Source organism: Vulpes lagopus, chromosome 3, assembly GCF_018345385.1.
Source record: "Vulpes lagopus strain Blue_001 chromosome 3, ASM1834538v1, whole genome shotgun sequence".
NCBI classification, from domain to species: domain Eukaryota; kingdom Metazoa; phylum Chordata; class Mammalia; order Carnivora; family Canidae; genus Vulpes; species Vulpes lagopus.
In genome coordinates, this window is record NC_054826.1 from 112177253 (window position 1) to 112200490 (window position 23238).

The following is a 23238-nucleotide window of genomic DNA, read 5'->3' on the forward strand; positions in this document are numbered from 1 at the left end:
GCCAACAGAGAGGCCTTAAACCATATTTAATTTTCTTATTCAGTTTATTATTGTAGTCAAGAAGCCCTAAAATGTTGGATTTTTTTTGTTTTATCTGTTTTGTTTTCTAAACAAATTAGAGGTTATAAAGAACATTTTGCCTTCTGGTATAATGTAAACTCTATTAGAACAGATAAACAACTGAAGTTTTGTTTGAATCCCATGATATCCAGGATTGGCCTTAAAGAGCCCCTGTGTAGTCTGTCTTGTTCCTGATTGAGAATGGGCTCCAAACCAAAATCTGAATTAGTACAATGCCCAGGGGGACCAGGCAAATCAAATTAAACATAGCATCATGAAGATCTAAAATTGTACTAGGGAAAGAAAAAAAAGATTTAAGACACAATTAGTTTCTCTAATGGTTTCTTATTAATTCAAAGCTATATAACAAAAAGTTTCAGAACAATTTTGCTTTTAAAAAGTAACAGCAATTTTATCAATAATCTGGATTTTTTTCAAACTACCTTCCAGTTGCCCATACCAGAGGAGGCTGACATATAAACCTGTGATCATGCCTGAAGGACCACATGCAACAGTACATGAGAGGATGGAGGGTGGAGGTGAGGCAGAGTGCATAGGTGCATACATCTACATGCTCATAATTCTTTCAGTTTTGTAATTACAAAAAATTAAAAATTTTACAAATTACAAACAATTTGCTCATAATACTTTCAGTTTTGTAATTACCAGCCAAGATGTTTTAAAGATTTATTTTTATTTATTTATTTATTTATTTATTTATTTATTTATTGAGAGAGCATGTGTAAGCATGCATAAGTGGGAGGAGGGGCAGAGGGAGAGACTTTCCAAGCAGACTCCCAGCTGAGCGAGGAGCCTCACACAGGGCTCAATCCCGTGTCCCATGAGATCATGACCCAAACCCAAACCAAGAATTGGACACTTAACCACCCAGCAGCCATTTCCGACATGTTTTAAACAAAATGGTGGGAACTTGGCATTCATTTTTATTACTAAACTTATTATTATTCAACACAATTAGAGGTTACAAGAAGAAAGTATCATTAACAGTAATATTCAGGAATAGCATGTCCTGGTTTTCTGCCAAGAACTTTCACTAAGCCCCAGATTTCCTGTGGTTCTTGATTATGTTCCTGATCTTTCTTTTTTCCATTTAAATCATATACAGTAAAAGAGGGCTCCTGATTATTTGGGGGCTGACTATCCAGTTCACTGCTTCTTTTTGGTCACCTACACTACCTAAAATATCACCTCATTTATTCAGCCAAGTGAGGAAATATGAGAAAAGATCAAACTATATGACAGTTTAGGAAGAAGAAGCAGTTTGTTACATTTTTATAACTAAAATCATCTATTACTAGAAACTAGGTGTCATTCATATATCTTTTAAAAAAGGCAATATGTGATTATTAATATGCTGGCACTGGGCTAAGTACTGGGTATTCAATGGTAGGCAAAACTGATAAGAATTCCCACCCTCAAGGAGCTCACCTAGTGCAGGAGCTAGATACAAATCAAGTAATGACAGATAAGAGTGATTTACATGTGGCAACATAAGATCACTGCATTAAATGCTATGATGGAAAAGCACAAGGTATTAGATGGGAGCACTTAACCAGAGGGTCTGGCCTACTCTTGGCGAGTGGAGTCCAGAAAAGGCTCCCCTGGAGAAGCAGTATTTGACCTGAGTTCTGAAGAATAAATAGGCATTAACTAGAAGGCTTCTGCCTAGAATCATGTGCAAAACCTCCAACCATCACTACCTCCTCCTCTAAAAGCCATAGCTGGGAATGTTCGTCCTTGGTGCTCTGGACTGGGCTGCATTTGTTAGGAATGGCCGGCCACCCCTTCCAACCAGTGGTCCAGAAGACCATGCTTCATCTCAAGTCCTACTCGGTCCAAGAAGTGATTATGACCTACTGATCCATTGTTCTTGTGCTGCTACTTTCTGGGCTCTGAGACAAACACAGGGGCTTGGGTCACAGGTGGGGCCATCCAATACACACCAACTGTAGCCTCTGGAAGTAACAGAGGCACCAAAGTTACCATTGAAATATGGTGTCACTTCGGCTCCACCCGAGCTATCTATGGAAAACCTCATTTCTGGGGCATGTAATGTTTTGTCTTCCCTGCATTCCTTCCTTGAAGAAAACTCCTCTCCCTTCTTTCCTCTCCAATGGACTGCCCAACTCCCACCCTCATGGTCAGACACATGCCCAGACCTAGTCAGAGAACTCCAGCCTCAGTCTACAACTACTGAGTCAGGGATGGGCTTGTGACTCACATAAAGCTCTTCAGGGTCCACTGAAAGACTTTTGCTGTGCTACTGGGAGAAATGTATGTGTTTCCTTTAGGATCTTAGGCTATTGGGCCCATGTAAGCCTGGAGTTACCTTGCTGCTGTGTGGTAAAAGGCTCCACTCCATAGAGGGAAAGTCAGGGACAGATAAAACAGGTTCGCTATCATAATCTGAGTACCTACCCAGATCTACTTCTGCCTGACTTTTCAGTTTTAGGAGCTGGCAAGCTCCATTTTATTTAATTTAGCCTGTACTCATTGGATGTCACAGCCAAACTGCCCTCAGTAATGTACCTTTCCCATCGGCACTTATGTCCACATTACCATAAATTGGCAGCCTCTGACCATTACAGGGAAAGGATTCAGTGATTTCTAATTGGCCATTACTAACAAGGACACAGGAGGTTTGAAACAGCTGAGCACAGATTTTGATTGGAAGACAAGGTCATGGTTATACTTTTGAATGTGATGGTTGTAGGCGTGTACATGCCTGTCTCACCACCTTTGACTGTTAACTAACCAGAGCCACAAGACAGACTGGATGAGATAACTAGATTGACAACAGGTACAAGATGCCAACAAGGTAATGGAAACCCAAGTTCCAATTTGATGCGGCCTACATCACACATTTCTCAAACACAAAGAAGAAAGGAATTGGCCTAATCAAGACCTTTCAAGGGGAAGAGAACCACAGATCCATGACCATAAACTGCTAGTCACAGAATTACTACAATATGTGCTCAGAAGCCCAGTGTTTTATGAAAAGACCTGTTTGTGCTTGGCTGAGGCACTTCCGTGCATTTTATCTGAGTGTTTGGTTAGCAGCAGGAGCCCATTATCCTTTGGCATTTTCTAGTTATAACAGATCCCAGTTTCAAAAATATCAAGAAATTGGATTCCAGCTGCCCAGGGTTCCTTCTAGGAGATATTCGAACTCCAAGACAAAATCGTCTTTTGTCTCTTTTGCATGGTGGGAAGGCCCATGTGGAACACCTGTGGTAATCTGTGGAAGCAAAGCCTCCTGTGATCACACTAACAATACTGCAGAGAGAAAGCTTTATTAGGCTAGAAGCTCAAGGAAAGGCAGGGGTATGAACATTTAAATGAGTAAGGCGATTTGATAACTACATGTGGTTTCAGACCTAGTGCTTTTCAGGGACACCTTATTACTGAAACCATTTTAATGTTTCATGCACTCCAAAGCAAAGGTCATTTCCTCACTACTTTGTTGAATCGTTTGATACTCTTCAAAAATCTCCCTGGTCTTTCTGCTTTTTTCTTAAGATTCACTCTTTCTTTTAAAATGTAATTCTACAAAAAGCAAAAATAAAAATAAAAAATAAAATGTAATTCTAATCTCGGAAGGATGCCCAGTATTTAAAGAATTTCTTTTCCTCTCTCATATTATGTTCACTCTACCTGGATATGGTTGAAACTGTTGACCAGTAGAGCTTTTATGCTTTCCAAACTTCACATTTTTTGAGTGAATCTCTGGTAGAAGAATAATTCCTAAGCCCCGCTTATAATTTTGCTTGCTCAATAAATATTTACTGCACACTTAATGTTTTAGGTGCTTGCAGTATAAACAACAACGATCCTTACCATCAAAAAAGTGTACATTGTAGTGGAGGCAGAGACAATCAACAAATATCTTTAATGTTATAATAATAATAATAGCAATTGCACCTCTTGCTTATGGAAAAAAAAATTTGCACCCAATTTTCTCTTATAATGTTCTGCTTTCAAAAGAAAAAAACACCTACCTAACAGGTCATAACATTCTAAAATATTGCTGTTTGGGGTCTTTTTCTTCATTTTCTTGTTTTAGCTTATACTTGCTAAACCATAATATTGTTTTGTGGCAATACAGATGCTTTTGAATTAGAATTGGGAAAATTTGAGTCCACATAATTTGTTGCTACCTAAAGAATAAAAAGGGAACTTCTCCTTTCTAGGGTCAGCCAGATGAGACCCTTGTAAGAATAATAATGGTTGGGGCACCTGGGTGGCTCAGTTGGTTAAGCATCTGCCTTCAGCTCAGGTCTTAATACCAGGGCTCTGGGATGGAGCCCTATATGGGGCTCCCTATTCAGCGAGGAGTCTGCTTCTTCCTCTCCCTCTGCCTCCCTCCTCCCCACCCCACTCATGCTCTCTCACTCTCTCTCTCAAAATAAATAAATAAAATCTTATTTTTTAAAAAAAGGAATGATGATGGTGTCACATAGATTATAGGCTTAATATGAGCCTGGCCCTGTTTGACACTTTTCTGTCATTGCTACAAATTTTCACAATAACCCTGAAGAAGACACTAAAGTTTAACTAGGTTAATTAAATTGCTCAAAGTTCCACACCTAGTGAGTTTGGAGCTGAGTTTCTTATCTAGATCCGAACTAAAAATCTCTCCAAGAGAAAGTAGTATTTATAATATGAATTTATCAGAAGAGAAAAAAGCATTTTTTTTTATTATTTATGTATTTACTGAGAGAGAGCGCATGTACAGGAGGAGGGGAAAAAGGAGAAGGAGAGAGAGAGAATCTCAAGCAGAACATGGAGCACATCACAGGACTCAATCTTACCACCTTGAGATCATGACCTGAGCCAAAATCAAGAGTTGGGTGTTTAACTGACTGAATCACTCAGACACTCCAGAAAAAAAAATTTTTTTTAAAGAAGAGTCATATGCTTTCTGTGAAAATTAATTCAGAAGGTATCAGTGAAAATAAGTGACCTATAACAAATACCAAGAACTCTAATAGCTTGATATGATCACATTGCTGATGTGGAAATGTAAGGATCTAACTCCCTATTCACCTGTTTTTCTTTGCCAGAGGTTGGGGATATTGTTAACGTTTCCACATTAGTCTTCTAAAGCATATACATTTTGGAAAAAACAGCAGTATAATATTTCTCAAAAACAAAAACAACCCCCCCCCCCAAAAAAAAAAAAACAAACCCTGAGGTTGATTATCTCCTTCTTTGGCCATAATCTTTTCTTTAGGTGGTCCTTTTGCAATGGAAGATTATAACCCTTACATAAAAGGAAAAGAAGTGAACAATGGGGAAGAGATCACCATCATTGGTAATTCCACGGTAAAACACAGGATATATATTATTGCGGTCCTATGAACTTGTGGAAAGAGTTTCCTCCACATAAGCTTACATCATAATCCCATTTCTGACACACCATTAGTAAATTGATTTAGCCTCAATCATAATCTTTTGGGCCAAATGTTCTTAATTTAGAATGTTACAAAGGCTCCTGTTTGGATACGTGGCAAATGGACTTAGTATAGAACATTGCTAAAGACTGATTATCCCAATATTTATTTTAGCAACCCCAACAAATGTATATGCTTATATATACACACTTCTTTGCAGCTGTAATATTTTATGTGTGTTTTTAATCCTATATTCCCAAATAAACAGTGATGGGGAGGAGGAAGTCAAATCTTAAAATTTGAGGCTCTGAATACATGGAGTGGCCTACCTACTGACTATTTCCTGCTCTTCTAGTGATCCTATAGTACACTGCATGAGCTCTTCAGAGAAGGGGTTTTTCGTTTGTTTTCCCTATTCAAGTCTCTATGCTTCAGTGGCTATATAGGTCAAGAATATGTAAAAATATTAACCAAGGAATTTACAATAAGTATTTCAGAACTACAGCAGAATTAACAGCATGATATTGAATTGATAGCTTTCGAAATCCACCAGCACCAAGTATAATATGTAGGACTAGCTCATTTCTAGTCTAGGTAACCTAATCTTTTGTACTGAATAAAACCACTGATTTAGTCATAACATGAAACAGAAATCATTAAACAAGCAAAAGAGAGTCCTTGCCTGAGAATTTCCAGGCTGTTACTACAGTAAATCACTATAGAAAGCACTTATTTTCAAAAAACAAGCTTTAAAATAGATTTTAATGATTAACTACATATAATTAAATATCAAGAATATGTTCATTACTTAAAAGACAACGCATTGAGATCATTTGTTATTTGTCTGTTATTCATCCGGAAGCAATTCATTTTTGATCTGCTTCCTTGCTGGAGTTTAAGACAGTATTATTTACTACATCATTAAGAGAAAAGTCATTTTCTAAACTTTTGTTGCTAGTGTAATTTTTGAAGTCTTGTGAGGCTTTTCAGACAAAAGAGAAACAAAGAAGAAGCTTCATTTACAACATCTAAAAACACACTTGAATATATTGCAGACCTAGAAGACTATTTTTTAAGTAATGGATTTTGTTTGGGCTTCCTGCAGAGTATCCACAGATGACACTGTAATTCAACAAATAAACTGGCAGATTTTGACTACTGGGGAAATGCATCTTTCTATTCCAGAATGTCTTATCAAGCAGCAAGAATTTGGCCAGGACTAGAAGACAGTGCTACCACATGGAGTCAGTATGCATCCTGTAAGAAGCAGCCAAGTGCCCAGCTTGTGTTCCTCTTACACTCTGCTTATTACAACCGTGGACCTAGCTTGTTGTACTGGACTTTCTGTTTCCCATCTGCCTCACCCACTAATACCATGTGAGTTCCAGAAAGGCAGAAAGGCATCATGCCTTCCGACTCTTTTTATCTCAGCTCCCAGCTCAGTGCTAACACCTACTAGGTACTCCATAAATGTTTCCTGACAAAAGAATGCAAGCATGCTTAATTGGCCAAATAGAAGGAATAGCCTTTTTTCTATTATATACTAGAATTTGTCATTTTTTTGTGTGAAAAGTATGGACTTTGCTGCATTTTTAATTGAAACTACATGTATAAAATAAGATAATCAATTTCCAATATTATGACATGAAGTACCTTATTCTCTATAATTGGAAGAGATTATACATTGCTTTTCTTGCCCAAGTTCCTCATTTATGAATCTCCATTAACAATAAACTAACTGCTACATTTATAGGCTATGAAGTAGTAGTATATCCTTGGGTCAATGAGAAAAAAATAGGTTTATTAAACTCAGTAAAATAATATGCCCTTTAGAACCAAATTTCTCTTAGAAATAAATCACCAATCATCTTTCAAAAATGGCAGGGACAAGAAGAATACCCCTGAACCATATAGTCTGCATATTGTAAGAGTAAAATACTAATCAGATATTAGAAAACTTCCTAACAAGCATGAAATTTATTTCAAATAGACATTTGCTAAATTCATCATACCATGAATCTCAAATCACTCTCTGATCACCTATTTCCTGTTAAGTGTGCAGTTGGCCTCTGGACTTCAGTCAGAGGTAATCTGGCACTTTCAGATTACCACGAGCTGTGTAAGGCCACCAGATGCCAAATGTTAAGTTATCACTCAAAGATAAATGATAATTGAGTGCCCTAAATAAGTTTATACCTCTAAAAATGCTTACTGGACCAGAAGACTAGTTTGCCAACGTGTCTGGTTGTCAACGTGTCCATGTCAATAAGAATTAATCTCTATAGCCTCTGTTTCCAAGGAAGTAAATTTCTAGGTTCTCCATGTTAACTGTACCATAGAATAAGCTAGCAAGGCATGGACATCATGACTTTTTCAAGTTCCAAGTGTCTCTAATGTGCAATGAGAAACATAACTTCAGGGCCTCTATTCTTAAAATTATAGGGGCACAGGTTAAATGCACCCCTTCTTCCTGCATTCTCTCACATCTATCGGTGAATGAGCTGAATCCTTTCTACCCCAGATTCTGTTCCTCTCCCCTTTCAGCCATCATGGCTTTCTTCCACAACACTGCTTGAGACTTTTGTTACCTAGATTTCAAGCAACTTCCTCAGTGCAGGTGGAAAACATTCACATCATAGATATAGTAGCTGAGATTGAGAAAGAGTTCCTTCAAATTCTACAGAAGGAATGCCATCCCAAACAGTCCACATTCACTTCCTGTGTATACTGAACTCATTTCTTAACACACGATTACCCAGCTGTGAGTCATGCCTCTATAACCAAGTATCACCGACTTCTATTGATTCTAACTCCTTAATCTCTCTCATGTGAATCTCTTCCTTCCCTTCCATGTTACTTTGCTTTAGTCCAGGCCCACACCAGCGTTTCTCATAGAAAAGCAGTTCATTGGCCTTCAAACTGTTCTTTCATTATAATTCAGCTAACCTCCCTTCAAATCATTCTCCACGATGCAGAGTGCTGTTTTCAAGAGGAAATCTGATATTACTACTCCTTGGTTTAATAATAATAATATTGCATTTCTTTTAGAATCAAATCCACACTTCCCAAGCTCTTCTTATACCATTTGCTGTTCCCCTAAACATGTCACATGATCTTATGCCCCTCTGTACTTGCACAGACTCCTACTACATTTTCAAGATTCATCTGAGAGATAACTTCTTTGCTACCCAGCCTGAATTACATGCTTAGCTAGGTATACAGCATCCCATGCTTACATCTAACAATAATACCTAACACATAGCATTATTATTTTTACTATAATTGACGTTGAGCTTATTCAGAATAGGGGCTGTATCTCTTGTCTTTTTGTGCTTTAGGGCTTACATAGGACCTGGTATACAGTAAGTGTTCAGTAAATGTTTGTTGAGTGAATATCCTGTTGTTTTACATGTCCATGCTTTGCCTGTATCGTTACTCTTTCCTGGCTACCTCCGATCTCCGTTCACAGTATTAACACCTCCATTGAAACCCAGCTGAAGAATCTTTTCCTTTGTAAAGCCTGGACTTGGTTTCTGAGGAGATGTTGATCATACCCACCTTGTAGCCACCATTATATCTTGTATATACTTCTAAATATAGTAGCTACCACTCCATGCTGAAGTTATCTGTCCTCATGTCTATCTCCCTTTACTAAAGTAGGCTCCTTAGTGGCAACAACCTATTTCATTTACTTTTGTATCCAAAGCACTTGTTACATAACCAACCTTTAATTTTTGTCCCCCTTTAATCCTTGTTTAATGTGACTGCCAGAATGTTCTAAAACAAAATTCAGGTTATGTCTTTCCCCAGCTTAACAACTTCCAATGATTTCCTTTATTTACAGCAGCGTTTCCTAAAGAACAGTATCTGTGCTCCTGGTAGTACACACGATGATTTTCACATGTCACACATTTTTCTTTTTATTTTCATGGTTAAATGTTTTTGTTTTTTATGTTTTTTTTTTTTTAAGATTTTACTTATTTATTCATGAGAGGCACACAGAGAGAGAGAGGCAGAGACATAGGCAGAGAGAGAAGTAGGCTCCATGCAGGGAGCCCAATGTGGGACTTGATCCCAGGACCCCAGGATCATGCCCTGGGCCGAAGGCAGTGCCTAACTCTGAGCCACCCAGGCATCCCTGGTTAAGTGTTTTGGGTTAGAAAAGAGTGAAACTTATTGTGAATATTTTTGTATAATTTTTCTTATGACATGTAAGATTTTTTAAGTTCGTAATTAAAGAAAAATATTCACCAAGTAATAGTACAGAAAGTAATCATACAACAAAAGTTTAAAAAGTCATCATATTTGGGAAACCAAAGATTAAGAACTAAATCTAGCATACAAATCCTTTACATCAGGTCCTTTTTACCTTTCCAGTCTCACTTCCCTCCAGCTGCCATCAGCATGAAATACCATATATTACTGAACACAGGTTTCTATATCCTACTCCTCTCCCTCATCCAGTCTAGTCTCAACAGAGCAGCCAGAGGAATGCTGTTAAAGGGTAAGTCAAATCAGATCATTACTCCGATAAAAACTCTCCAATCAGAATGATTTTATTTCCAGGAGATGTATGCTAAAGTATAAGATGTGTATAAATTTTAAGATGTATGAACTGCCACTATATCTGCAATGTAACCTTGAAATAGTTAAGAGAACAAAACACACACATACACGTACAGATACAGATAAAGTATGACAAATGTTAATAATTGTTGAATCTAAGGAGTGGGTATATGGTTTTTCTGTATTTTTCTTTCAATTTTTTTGTGTGTTTGAAATTTTTCATAATAAAAAGTGAGGAAAAACAAGATGGCTTGATGCATAAATAGAAAGATGGATACACTGATCAATATATGATAAAACCAATATAGTTAAGGATGCCTGGGTGGCTCAGCAGTTAAGTGCCTGCCTTCAGCTCAGGGCATGATCCTGGAGTCCCGGAATCGAGTCCCGCATTGGGCTCCCTGCATGGAAACTGCTGCTTCTCTGCCTGTGTCTCTCATGAATAAATAAATAAAATATTTTAAAAATAATAATTAATAAATAAAAAATAAAAAGACAATGTAGTTAGATACAAATAGTTGAATCTAGCTGGTGAATATAGAAGTCTTCCCTATACATCTTTTTCAACTTTTTGTATATTTGAAAATGAAAATGTTTATAATAAAATGGCAGTAGGGGTGTAAGAGAACTTAAAAAAATCCTTGGCTATGTAGAAAATTCAGAAGAATCAACAACAAAAACCTCCTGGAACTAATAAACAATTATAGCAAGGTTGCAGGATACAAGTTAATATACAAAAGTCAGTTGCTTACGTATATCCGTTGCATACATATATCAATGATAAACAAGTAGAACTTGAAATTAAAAACATAATGCCATTAACATTAGCATCCTAAAAATTAATGACTTTTAAGTATAAATATAATAAAATATGTATAAGATCTATGTGAAGAAAACTACAAAGTTCTGATGAAAGAAATAAAAAATGAACTAAATAAATGGAAAGATAGTCCATGTTCATGGATAAGAAGATTCAATATTGTCGATGTCAGTACTTCCTCACTTGATCTATAGATGTAATACAATCTCAATCAAAATCCCAGCAGGTTATTTTGCGTATATCAACAAATTTATTCCAAATTTTATATGGAAAGGCAAAAGATTAAAAACAGGCAACACAATACTGAAGAAGAACAAAGCCAGTGGGCTGACATTACCTGACATCAAAACTTACTATAGGGGCACCTGGGTGGCTCAGTTGGTGGCTCCATATGACTTCAGCTCAGGTCATGAACTCAGGATCTTGGGATCAAGTCCTGTATCTGGCTCCCCACTCAGTGGGGGTCTGCTTGTCCCTCCCCTGCTTGTGCTCTCTTTGTCTCTCTCAAATAAATAAATAACATTTTTAAAAGAAAAGACTTACTATAAAGCAACAAAATCAAGATAGAATGATATTGGCAAAGAACAAATAGATCAGTAGAATGCAATGGAGAAGCCAGAAATAGATCCACATAAATGTAATTAGCTGATCTTTGATAAAGGCACAAAAGCAATACAATGGAGAAAAAAAGTCTTTTAACACTCACTACTGGAATAACTGGACATCTACATGCAACATCTAGACACAGACCTCACACTTTTGCAAAAATTAACTCACAATAGATCACAGATGTAAATGTAAAGTGCAAAACTATAAAACTCCTAAAAGATAACACAGGAGAAAATCTGGGTGACTTGGGTATAGTGATGATTTTTCAGATACAACAGAAAAGGCACAATCTATGAAAGAAATAACTGATAAACTGGACTTCATTAAAATTAAAAACTTCTGCTCTGCTAGAGACACTTTCAAAAAGTTAAGACAAGTCACAGACTGGGAGAAAATATTTTCAAAAGGCACATCTGATAAGGGATTGTATTCCTAAATATGCAAAGAAATCTTAAAACTCAACAATAAAAAAGTGGAACAACTTTTTTACTGGGGCACCTGGCACCTGGGTAGCTCAGTGGTTCAGCATTTGATCCTGGGATCCTGGGATCGAGTCCCACAACAAGCTTCCCAGAGGGAGCCTGCTTCTCCCTCTGCTTATGTCTCTGCCTCTCTCTTCCATGTCTCTCATGAATAAATAAATAAAATATTAAAAAAAAAGAAAACTAATAACTTGATTTAAAAGTGGGCAAAAGACCTGGACACCTCGCCAAAGACATACAAGTGGCAAATAAGCATATGAGAAGATGTTCCACAGCATAAAGCATTAGGAAAAATAAAAAATAAAAATAAATAAAGCATTAGGAAACTGCAAATTAAAATGAGATATATAACTATTAAAATGGCTAAAGTCCAAAACATTGACAAGAGTAAATACTGATGAGGACGTGTAACAATAAGAACTCTTTCTTTCTTTGCTGATGGGAATTCAAAATGGTACAGTTGCTTTTGAAGACAGTTTGGTAGTTTCTTACACCATTAAACATACATTTATCATACAATTCAGCAATTATGCTCCTTGGTATTTACCCAAAGGTACTAAAAACATATATCCACACAAAAACCTGTGTATGGAAGTTTATAACAGCTTTGTTTGTAATTGCCAAAACTTGCAAGCAACCAAGATGTCTCAGTTGGTGAATAGATAAATAAAGTATACATCCAGACAATGGAATACTAATCAATGCTAAAAAGAAATAAGTTACAAGCCATGAAAAGATATGGAGGAAACATAAATGCATATTACTAAGTGAAAGAAACCTATCTGGAAAGGCTACATACTATATGATTCCACTTATCTGACATTTTGAGAAAGGCAAATCATGGAGACAAAAATATTATTTGTTGTTGGGGTTAGATGGAGGATGGGATGAATAGTTAAAGCACAGAGGATTTTTAGGGCAATGAAACTATTCTCTAGGATACTTTGATGGTGGATAAATGTCATTATATATTTGTCAAAACCCACAGAATATACAACACCAACAATAAACCCAAATGCATACCATGGTCTTTGGGTGATAGTGATATGTCAGTGTAGCTTCATTGATTGTAACCAATGTACCGCTCTGGGAAGGTGGATATGTTTATATGGTGATGTCTCTATCTGGTGAAGGACAGAATATACAGGAACTTTACACTTCCTGCTCAATTTTCTTGTAACTCTAAAACTGCTCTAAGAAATAAATAGGGGCACCTGAGTGGCTCAGTTGGTTCAGCGACCAACTCTTGGTTTTGGTTCAGGTTATGATCTCAGGGTTGTGAGAGGGGCTCTGCACTCAACACAAGTCTGCTTGAGATTCTTTCCCCTTCCTTTTTGCTCCTCCCACCCTGCCTTGCATGAGCTTTCTCTCTCAAGTAAATAAAATATTTTTAAAAATAACAATAAAACAAATAAATAAAAAAATAAACAAATCTTCCACCGCCTCACTACCACCATTTATCTCCTAGTGAAATCAAGTAACGAAGCAGAGCTGCAGGGACCTACAAGACCTGGCCTCCCTCTTGCTTACTCTGCTCCAACCATACTGGCTCCCTTGTGAGATCTAGAAAACCAAGTATGGTATCCCTCTGTTCTTTTGCACTTGCTGTGTTTTCTGCCAGGAACACTCTTCCCCCAGAGAGCCTCCATGATGCCCTCCTAACTCCCTGCATTTATTCAAATGTCACCTTCCTTACTCTAATTACAAATGGAGCTTTATACAACTTTCTTATTCCACTTCATATTTTTACCAAAAAACTTATTGCCAGCTAACATATTATGTATTTTATTTGATTTTTGATATTCTTGTCTCCCATTATAACTAAGTCCATGAGGACACAGATCTCTGTTTATTCACTGCAGTTCACTACCCTATCACAGAGCAGAGGACATGGTAGGCTCTCAGTGACATTTGTTTGTTGAGTGAATAAGTGAATAGTTTATTAAGAGTTCTCTCCAGCACCTGGGTAGCTCAGTTGGTTAGGCATCTGCCTTCAACTCAGGTTATGACCCTGGGGTCCTGGGATGGAGTCCCATGTCAGGTTCCCTGCTCAGCAGGGAGTCTGCTTCTCCCTCTCCCTCTGTCCTTCCCCTCTGCTATAAATAAATAAATAAATAAATAAATAAATAAATAAATAAATAAATAAATAAAATCTTAAAAAAAAAAAAGTCCTCTCATGCTTCCAGATATTTGCCATGCTGTTTTCTTTGCCTGGAATGATGTTCTTCAAGGTTCAGGAGGGGAAATCCAACTCAACCTCCAAAACTCAGCTCAGCTCAGGAACCCCCTCTTCTTTACTCCTTGCTCCAAGCAGACTAAAGTAGGAATCTCTTCTCTGTATTACCACAGTGCCCTATTTTATGCTTCTGGTAGAGCCCTTATCACAGTGTTTTATAATCTGTGGGGATCCTTGGAGGCTCCTTATTCTTCTTATATCCCCAGCACCTTTAAACCTGGCAGATAATAGCATATCCTCAGAAACATTTGTGAATGAATGATTTAGTTAAAAAATGAAAGCAATCAATATGCAGTTTACTTTGAATTATATAAGCATTTGCAGTAATATTTAAAGAACACCCTTAAAGATATTCCTATGAAAATTTCTTTGACATTAGTACTCTGTTATAGCTTACTCAAGATCTGAGAATCAATGAAAAATAATATCCAAAGTCCAAAACAATTGCCTAGTAATCAATGTAAAAGGCTGAGTTTGCTTTCATATTTCCTTTACATTATTTCAAAGGCATTTTTACTCTACCTTTTATCTGGGTTTCCATATCCATACTGTTTTAGCTTAGAGAGTATCATCATGGGAGCTAAAGACTGAGCAGGTTTTGTAAACAAAGCATTGATGCCAAAAACCATTGAGGAAAGGGGTGACCTGAAACAGACAAAGATAGCATGGGTCTGCATCACACAGAAATTACGTGTGTGTGTGTGTGTGTGTGTGTGTGTGTGTGTTATATATATATATATATATATATATATATATATATATATATGTATGTGTATATCAAGGACCTTTTCGTCAATAAGTCCTCCTTGACCCTAATCAGACAATAATAGAAATAGTAGTTATAGAATATTAACTTCTCAGTTGTAGTGGTCATAAAGATAGAAGAATTAAAAAAAAATAAAGATAGAAGAATCAAACTTTTTCTTTTTTTTTTTTTTTTTTTTTTACTTTTTCTTTTTTTTTAAACATATTTATTTATTTACATGAGAGAGAGCGAGAAAGAGAGCATAATTAGAGAGAGGGACAGAGGCAGATGGAGAGGAAGAAGCAGACTCCCCACCAAGCAGGGAGCTTAATGCAGGGCTCGATCCTGGGACCCAGAGATCATGGCTGGTGCCAAAGGTAGATACTTAACTGACTGACCACTCAGGTACCCCGAACCAAACTCTTTCAATGAAGAAACAGATCAAAGAGAGACACAGCTAGATTCTTGAATAGAATCAATAAGTGAGAGCTGTATGTACCCTATTCTATGTTAAGTCATTTAAACCCCACAATAGGAGTGCCTGGGGCTGGCTCAGCTGGTAGAGGATGTGACTCTTGAGCTCAGGACCCATGAGTTCAAGCCCCACAATTGGGAGGGAGCCTGCTTTAAAAAAAAAAATGTAAACCTCACAACAGTCCTATGAGGAAGACATTTTCACTCCTATTTTAGAGATAGGAGAATAGATGAACTTGTCCACAATCACACACCTAGTAAGTAGTAAAGCTTGGATTCACACTTAAGTTTCTCAGTCCAGATTTCATTAAGGATTACTTAAGTGTGTTCTAAGTAAGAATCCTGCCATACCATTTTTGATAATTAAGTCATGTCATATTAATAAAAAACAACAGTAAATCCAGTGTATTGACTTACTAAACTGAAATCTTGTCATGTTCCACTAATGATGGATGCCTTGAAACCAAAGAGGAGAAAGAGAAGAAAAAGCAAGAAAAAGGGAAGGAGAAAGAAAAAAGAAAGGGAAGAAAGATTAGCCAGAGAATTGCAGGAAGTCTGATTTGATAGGAAGAATTTAGGTTTCACTCCCAGTTCTTCAATCTGCTGGTTATATTACCTTGGGAAAATTAATATACCCTCATGAGTATTAGTTTCTTGAAAATGAGGATAACTATGGTTGTATGATGATATAATATTATAATACAACTGCTGTCTGTCTCCCCCACTAGGCTGCCAGTGCCATAGGGGTAAAGTCTACCTCTGTTTTGGCTCATTGTATTAAGTTCTTATCTGACATGATCAGGATGACAGTTGGCTAGAGGAAAACAATCCTTTTTAGAAAAAGGGAAGTTAACTATTTTTTTAATCTTTTTTTTTAATTAATTAATTAATTTATTTATGATAGTCACACAGAGAGAGAGAGAGAGAGAGAGAGAGAGGCAGAGACACAGGAAGAAGGAGAAGCAGGCTCCATGCGCCGGGAGCCCGACGTGGGATTCGATCCCGGGTCTCCAGGATCGCACCCTGGGCCAAAGGCAAGCGCTAAACCGCTGCGCCACCCAGGGATCCCAGAAGTTAACTATTTTAAGTGAAATGTACTCATTCACCAATCTTTTCTTTGGGTTTTTTCTTCAAGTATGGGCCCACAGGTGAAAGTGATGTGTCTCTTTCTTGCAAGGACAGTATCCATATTACATGATCTACAGTTTCTACTGCCAGTTATAGAGAGAATCTAAAGTTGTTTACAAGGCATTCTGAGTACACAATAGCTTTAGGTTTATTACTTTCCCCTAAAAACATGTATAGTTCTCATCACATCAGATCTGAGAGTATTTCTTTTAATTTTATCTTTGTTAAACCTTTATAAAGCATTCAACTTAGTTTTCATAGAAATAACTTTCATATCACCCTTAGAGTTTCTAAGTTATATAACTTAGAAATGTCATTATAATAACAGTTGCAGCTGACATTAACAGATTTGAAACAAAAAGTACTAATTTTTGGTAAGGATGCAGCTTAATGCCAGCAAAAAATACAGTATCCTAACAGTAGCCACTTGTCAAAAGCATATAGCATGCAATGTGTATAAGATTATGTTTTAGGAGCCCCTGGCTGGCTCAGTTGGTAGAGCATGCAACTCTTGATCTCAGGGGCATGAGTTTGAGCACTGGATGCAGAGATTACTTAAAAAATTAAAAATTAAAGAAGTGCCTGGGTGGCTCAGGTGATTGGGTGTCCAACTCTTGGTTTTGGCTCGGGTCATGATCTCAGGGTTGTTAAGATCAAGCCCTGGGTTGGACTCTTGTCCTCAGCATGGAGTCTGCTTGGTATTCTTTCCCCTCTCCCTCTCTGTTCCCCTCTGCTCACCATCCCCTCACTTGCACATGCTCTCTCTCTCTCTAAAATAAATTTTTTTTTAAATTTTTTATTTATTTATGATAGTCACAGAGAGAGAGAGAGAGGCAGAGACACAGGCAGAGGGAGAAGCGGGCTCCATGCACCGGGAGCCGGATGTGGGATTCGATCCCAGGTCTCCAGGATCGCGCCCTGGGCCAAAGGCAGGCGCCAAACCGCTGCGCCACCCAGGGATCCCTCTCTCTCTAAAATAAATAAATAAAATCTTTTTTAAAAAATTAAAAATAAAAAAAAAAGGAGAGAGTATGTTTTAGAGGGAATCTGTTACAAGGCCTCCTATATTGTATCTCCAGCATTTACCACAATGCCTCACACATTAGGAGGCAATCAATACATATTTATGGAGTAAATAATATCTACCACAAAAGCTGGTGTGAGACTTGAATGAACCATATAATGCATGTACAGATTGGCATGTGGTAAATGTTGGTGCCCTTTTCTTTCCAACTGTTTAAGACATTTTATTTACTTGTTTCCAGTCTCATTCAAAAAGAGTTTGAGAACTATAAGATGTTAACTGAGGTTTCTTCTTGCTAAATTACTCGTTTAAAAAAAGTGATTTGAGTCAGTCACTTTTCTAGACACTAGAAAGTGAGGACATGGTCCTGCAATGTAAGGAGCTCACCATCTTGCTTATCCAAACATAACTTAGCAACAAAACCCTGAAACAAGGAAAGGAGTCATGTAAAGAGGAACTCAAGCAGCTGGATTGGCAAAGAGTTTCTCAATATAAATTTCATTAAAAAAAAAAAAAAAGAGGCCATTCAGTCTAAATGTTTCTACAGAGCATTCTTTATTAGCTCTGTAGAAAAATTTAGAATGTACCGGTGTTAAAATAACACATTCCTCTCTAATCTGTAAAATAGGGCACATATCAGAAAATATTTACCAATAATGTGAATTTTATAACTGATGTAAAAAGCTTATAACCATACCAAAAAAAAAAAAAAAAAAAAAACCCTCACCAGCATCAGCTTATAGCTTTTCAAGTAAAAAAGGATAAGATGTAGGGCACCTGGGTGGCTCAGTCAGTTAAGTATTTGCCTTCTGCTCAGGCCATGATCCCCCGGTCCTGGGATTGAGCTGTGTGGCAGGCTCTCTGCTCAGCAGGGAGTCTGCTTTTCCCTCTCCCCTGCACGCGTGTGCGTGTGCTCTCTCTCTCTCTCTAATAAATAAAATCTCTAAAATAAAAAAAAAGATAAGATGATCTCTTTTTGCTTTTAATTTTAATTCTTGCAATGTCACAGAGCAAAGGCCATTTTGCCTTAACAACCAGTGTAATGAGGCATACTGCAATACATAGAACATAAAGCTAAGATTTCACTTTGGTTTCTGAGATCTAATCCTGTTGTAGCATTGGCTGTGTGAACCTGAGGAATAAAAAATTATGATGCCCTTTCAAAAGCAGGGAAAAGTTGCCCAGGGCAAACAATTATGAATATCCTATTATGTTCTGCTCTCTAATTCCCAATGATGCTTCTTATGATTGTCTCTTAGATACGTGGTTTGTAGTGGCAATATAACAGGCAGACTGATAGGTCTTACCTTGATATTCTTGTAGCTAATAGTAGCTACAGTACTTGAATAGTAGCTAAGTACTAATAGTAGCTAAGTACTTGAATAAATGTACTTACTGCCGATTGAATTTCAGTAAATCTGCATCGACTATATCAGCTAGTGGCAGGTTAAATAAGCAAAAAGAAGCTTGCACAATCACCCTAGAAGCAATTTTAAAATAAACATATAAAATACGCATATAATGAGGAGGCACAAATATCAAAATCAAAAAACAAATATCAAATGAAAGCTGAAGCTTTGTAAGAAAGAAAAATGAAATAACATACAGTGGACTCTTGAACAACATGGGGGTCAGAGTGCTGACCCCTCAGGCAGTGGCAAATTCACATATACCTTTTGCACCCTCAAAACTTAATCACAAATAGCTGTTTACTGGAAGCCTTATCAATAGCATAAACATGTAACACATATTTTGTATATCATATGCATTATATATTCTTACAAAAAAGTTAGCTGGGGAAAAGAGAGTGTTCATAAGAAAATTATCATGAAAAAAAAAGAAAATTATCATGAGGAAGGGAAATACACTTATAGTACTATACTATAGTTATCAAAAAAAAGTCCTTGTATAAGTGGACCCAGGCTATTCAAACATGTGTTGTTTGAAGGCCAACTATAAAAGTAAAGATATATTAGGCATACACTTCCATCCTGCTTCTAAATATTATATATCTATGAGTATATAATTCTTTTTAAAAAATGAAATAACTACTTTTGCTTGGGGTTTTTAAAAAGATTTGTTTGTGGAGTTTTTTTATTTTATTTTTTATTTATTTTTTTAAAATATTTTTATTTATGATAGTTTTTATTTAAATTACAGTGAGTTAACATACAGTATATTAGTTTCAGGTGTACAGTTTAGTGATTCTATGCTTTCATATGATATCTGGTGCTTATTGCAACAAGTGCATTCCTTAATCTCCATCAACTGTTTAAAGTACCTGCGCCCCATAACCATCTCTTTGTTCTCTATAATTGAGTCTCTTTTTCAAAAAATAGTTTTTATGGTTTTTCCTCATTCTCAAACTACTACCTTCTCATTTAATCTGATTAACTTATAGGCAGATTCTAAAGAACAAAAACAGGTCAGGGAAATTAATCAGACATTTTTCTCTTGATATCAAAAATAGGATAAATTAAGAACTATAAAAGAACATATAACATTTTAATAATGATAGAAGAATAAAAATAGGGGGAGAGTTTAAGTAAAAAAAGGCAAAAAAACTTTCATTCTAAAAATCACTATAAAGATGTCATTTTAGGGGGTGCCTGGATGGCTCAGTCAGTAGAGAATGCAACTCTTGTTCTCAGGGTTGTGACTTCAACCCCCACATTGAGTGTAGAGATTACTTTAAAAATAAAACCTTTTTTTAAAATGTCATTTTAGGGCTGCCTGGGTGGCTCAGTCTGTTAAGCATCTGCCTTTAGCTCAGGCCACGATCCCAGAGTCCCATTATGGAGTCCCATATCAAGCTCCCCAATTGGCAAGGAGTCTGCTTTCCCTCTGACTGGCCCCTCTTGTACTCTCTCTCTCTCTCTCTCTTTCACACACACACACACACACACACACACACACACACACACAATCTCTCTCTCCCACAATCTCTCTCTCTCTCAAATAAATAAATAAAATATTTTTAAAAAGTCTTTTAAATATTATATAGGCAGGGCCACCATTACAGACTTATAAAATAGTTATCTATGTGAGGTTCTAATGTTATGAAATTCTGCAGAGATTCAATCATTGGAGTTAGTTACTATACTCTCCACTACCAATTTGTTCAAAATGCAAATAAATCTTGAAAATTTTCTCAAATTATTCCAGCAAGGACCTAGGAATTATTAATTTATCCACCCCAAACACATTTTTTAATGATCAACTATTTGTAGAAACTGTAGTAGATAATGGGGCCACAGTGATAAGAGACTAGACTCTGTTTACAATAAGCTCAGTCCATTGGCGACCAAAGGCAGACACACGCAGGAGGATAAATGCTACAGAACAGATAAGCAGAGGGTATGGAGTCATGTAGGAAGGATACCTAATCCAGATGAAGAAATCAAAGAAGGCTTTTCAGAGAAGCTCATCCCTGAGCTGCAGCCTTAAGAAACGCCAGGAGAGAGCCAGGCAGGCAACGGTGAAGAGCTATCAGGGCACAGAATGCTGCATGTTGACATGATGTATTTGAACCTAGAACTACAAAGTATTCCTGTTTGATGTGGAGGACAGTGAAACTGGAAGAGTAATAAAAAATGAGGATGAAGTTAAGTAAACAGGTACTATGTAACAAAAGACTTCATGTGTCATCATTTGGATTATATCTTGAAAGCAATGAGAAGCCACTTAAGATCTTTAAACAGAGGAATGACATGTTATTCTAGGAGTAGTGTGGACGATGGGGTTGGAGGGTTTGGAGACTCCATCTAGAAGGCCATATACTACTCCATGTGAGAGACAATGAGGATCTGATCTAAAGGAATGGCAATGGGAGCAGGGAAGAGATGGATTTGGGACATGTGAGGAAAATAAAACTACTAATAAATTGATAGCATATTGGATGTAGGAGACAAAGAAGAAAGAGAAGACAAATTTGCTGGCTTGGACACCTAGGCAGACTGTAGACCCACTTCCCAAGATGTTGACAAAGGCAAAAAAAAATATGTTTTGGGGGCAAGATCCTTATTTGGCAGCAGTATTTACTATGTAATGCACTTTAATAGGGTTAAAAAGAGGAACTTTACTACAAAATCTAATGTTTGAAATAACTTCACAAAAGAAGCTGTGAGGTGCGCCTGGGTGGCTCAGGCAGTTAAGTGTCTGACTCTTGATTTCACCTTATGATCTCAAGGTCAGGAGATGGAGCCCTGAGTCAGGTGCTGTGCTGGGCATGGAGCCTGCTAAGATTCTCTCCCCTCTGGAAAACAGTATGGAGGTTCCTCAAAAGCTGAAAATAGAGCTACCCTAGGACCCAGCAATTGCACTATTAGGTAGTTACCCCAAAGATACAAATGTAGTGACCCGAAGGGGCACCTGCACCCCAGTGTGTAGAGCAGCAATGTCCACAATAGCCAAACTACGGATAGAGCCCAGATATCCATCAACAGATGAGCGGATAAAAATGTGGTATATACATACGCAGTGGAATACTACTCAAAAACTGAAATCTTGCCATCTGCAATGACGTGGATGAAACTAGAAGATATTATGCTAAGCAAAATAAGTCAATCAGGGAAAGGGAATTATTATATGATTTCACTCATATGTGGAATTTAAGAAACAGAATAGAGGAACACAGGGGAAGAGAGGAAAAAATAAAACAAGATGAAATCAGAGAGGGAGACAAACCATAAGAGACTCTTAATTATGGGAAACAAACTGAGGGTTGATAGAAGGGAGGGGATTGGATTGGGGGTTGGAGTATCTGGGTGATGGACATTAAGGAAGGCATGTGATGTAATGAGCACTGGATATTATATAAAACTGGTGAATCACTGACATCTACCTCTGAAACCAATAATATATGCTAATTAATTGAATTTAAATTAAAAGATAAAATAAAACAAAATTTTCTGGAAAAAAAAAGATTCTCTCTCTGCCTCTGCTACTGCCTCCCCTCTAAAAAAGAAAAAAAAACAACTGTGAACATTCAGTTTGGCAGAAAGGTATAATGATTACCTAGAAATGAATATTCAACACAGTTCAGATCAAAAATGTTTCACTGCTTGAAAGGGTGAAAATGGCAAGACCTAGTGTAATTTGGGGAGTGGCACTGGCATTTACTTACATGATAATAGTGAGATAAAAGGCCAAAAAGTAATAGTATTGCTGTCCAAGAAGCAACATGACAATAGAGGCTGTTCCTTCTAGGTAGAAAGAAATTAAGATAATTTTATAGTAACCAAACTTCTTCAGCCAGGACTGACTGATAAGTACAAGGCACTGTAATGGAAACAGAGTGACATCGTGTTAAGATGAAACACCATGAATTCTGCTTACTCTTGCTGATGACAAAATAAGTGTTCTCAGCAAAAAATAAATTTGCTTCTGAATTGCAATATCAGTTGAAACACACAAGTAATACGGTCTATTGTGACTAGAAATGCTAGTATCCATATAATCTGTAAAAATTGACTAAGGATAGTAATATTCCATAATAACAAAGAAACAGCTATTATTTCCTATTAAATGAACAACGGTTTCCTACACTTTCATTTTTACCCTAACATGAAGAGATTTTACTAAAACCAACCACATGAAAGAATCCATTGCTTAAAAAAAAAAAAAAAATCCATTGCTTAGAAGCAATCAACATGGGGCACCTGGGTGGCTCAGTCTGTTA

At 37.0% G+C, this 23238-nt stretch overlaps 1 protein-coding gene across 1 annotated transcript in view; it reads right to left on the reverse strand.

The window, feature by feature from the left end:
• Positions 1–220: 220 nt before the first annotated feature.
• LOC121486674 (transmembrane protein 180-like) overlaps positions 221–23238 on the reverse strand; it is a 34201-nt gene continuing 11183 nt past the window's right edge. Inside the window, exons 3-6 of the mRNA XM_041747764.1 lie at positions 22684–22838; positions 18955–19038; positions 14710–14832; positions 221–353 (exon numbers count right to left, since the gene is read on the reverse strand). Of these exons, the coding sequence (XP_041603698.1) occupies positions 221–353; positions 14710–14832; positions 18955–19038; positions 22684–22838 (495 nt within the window). The remainder of the gene's footprint in view (positions 354–14709; positions 14833–18954; positions 19039–22683; positions 22839–23238) is intronic.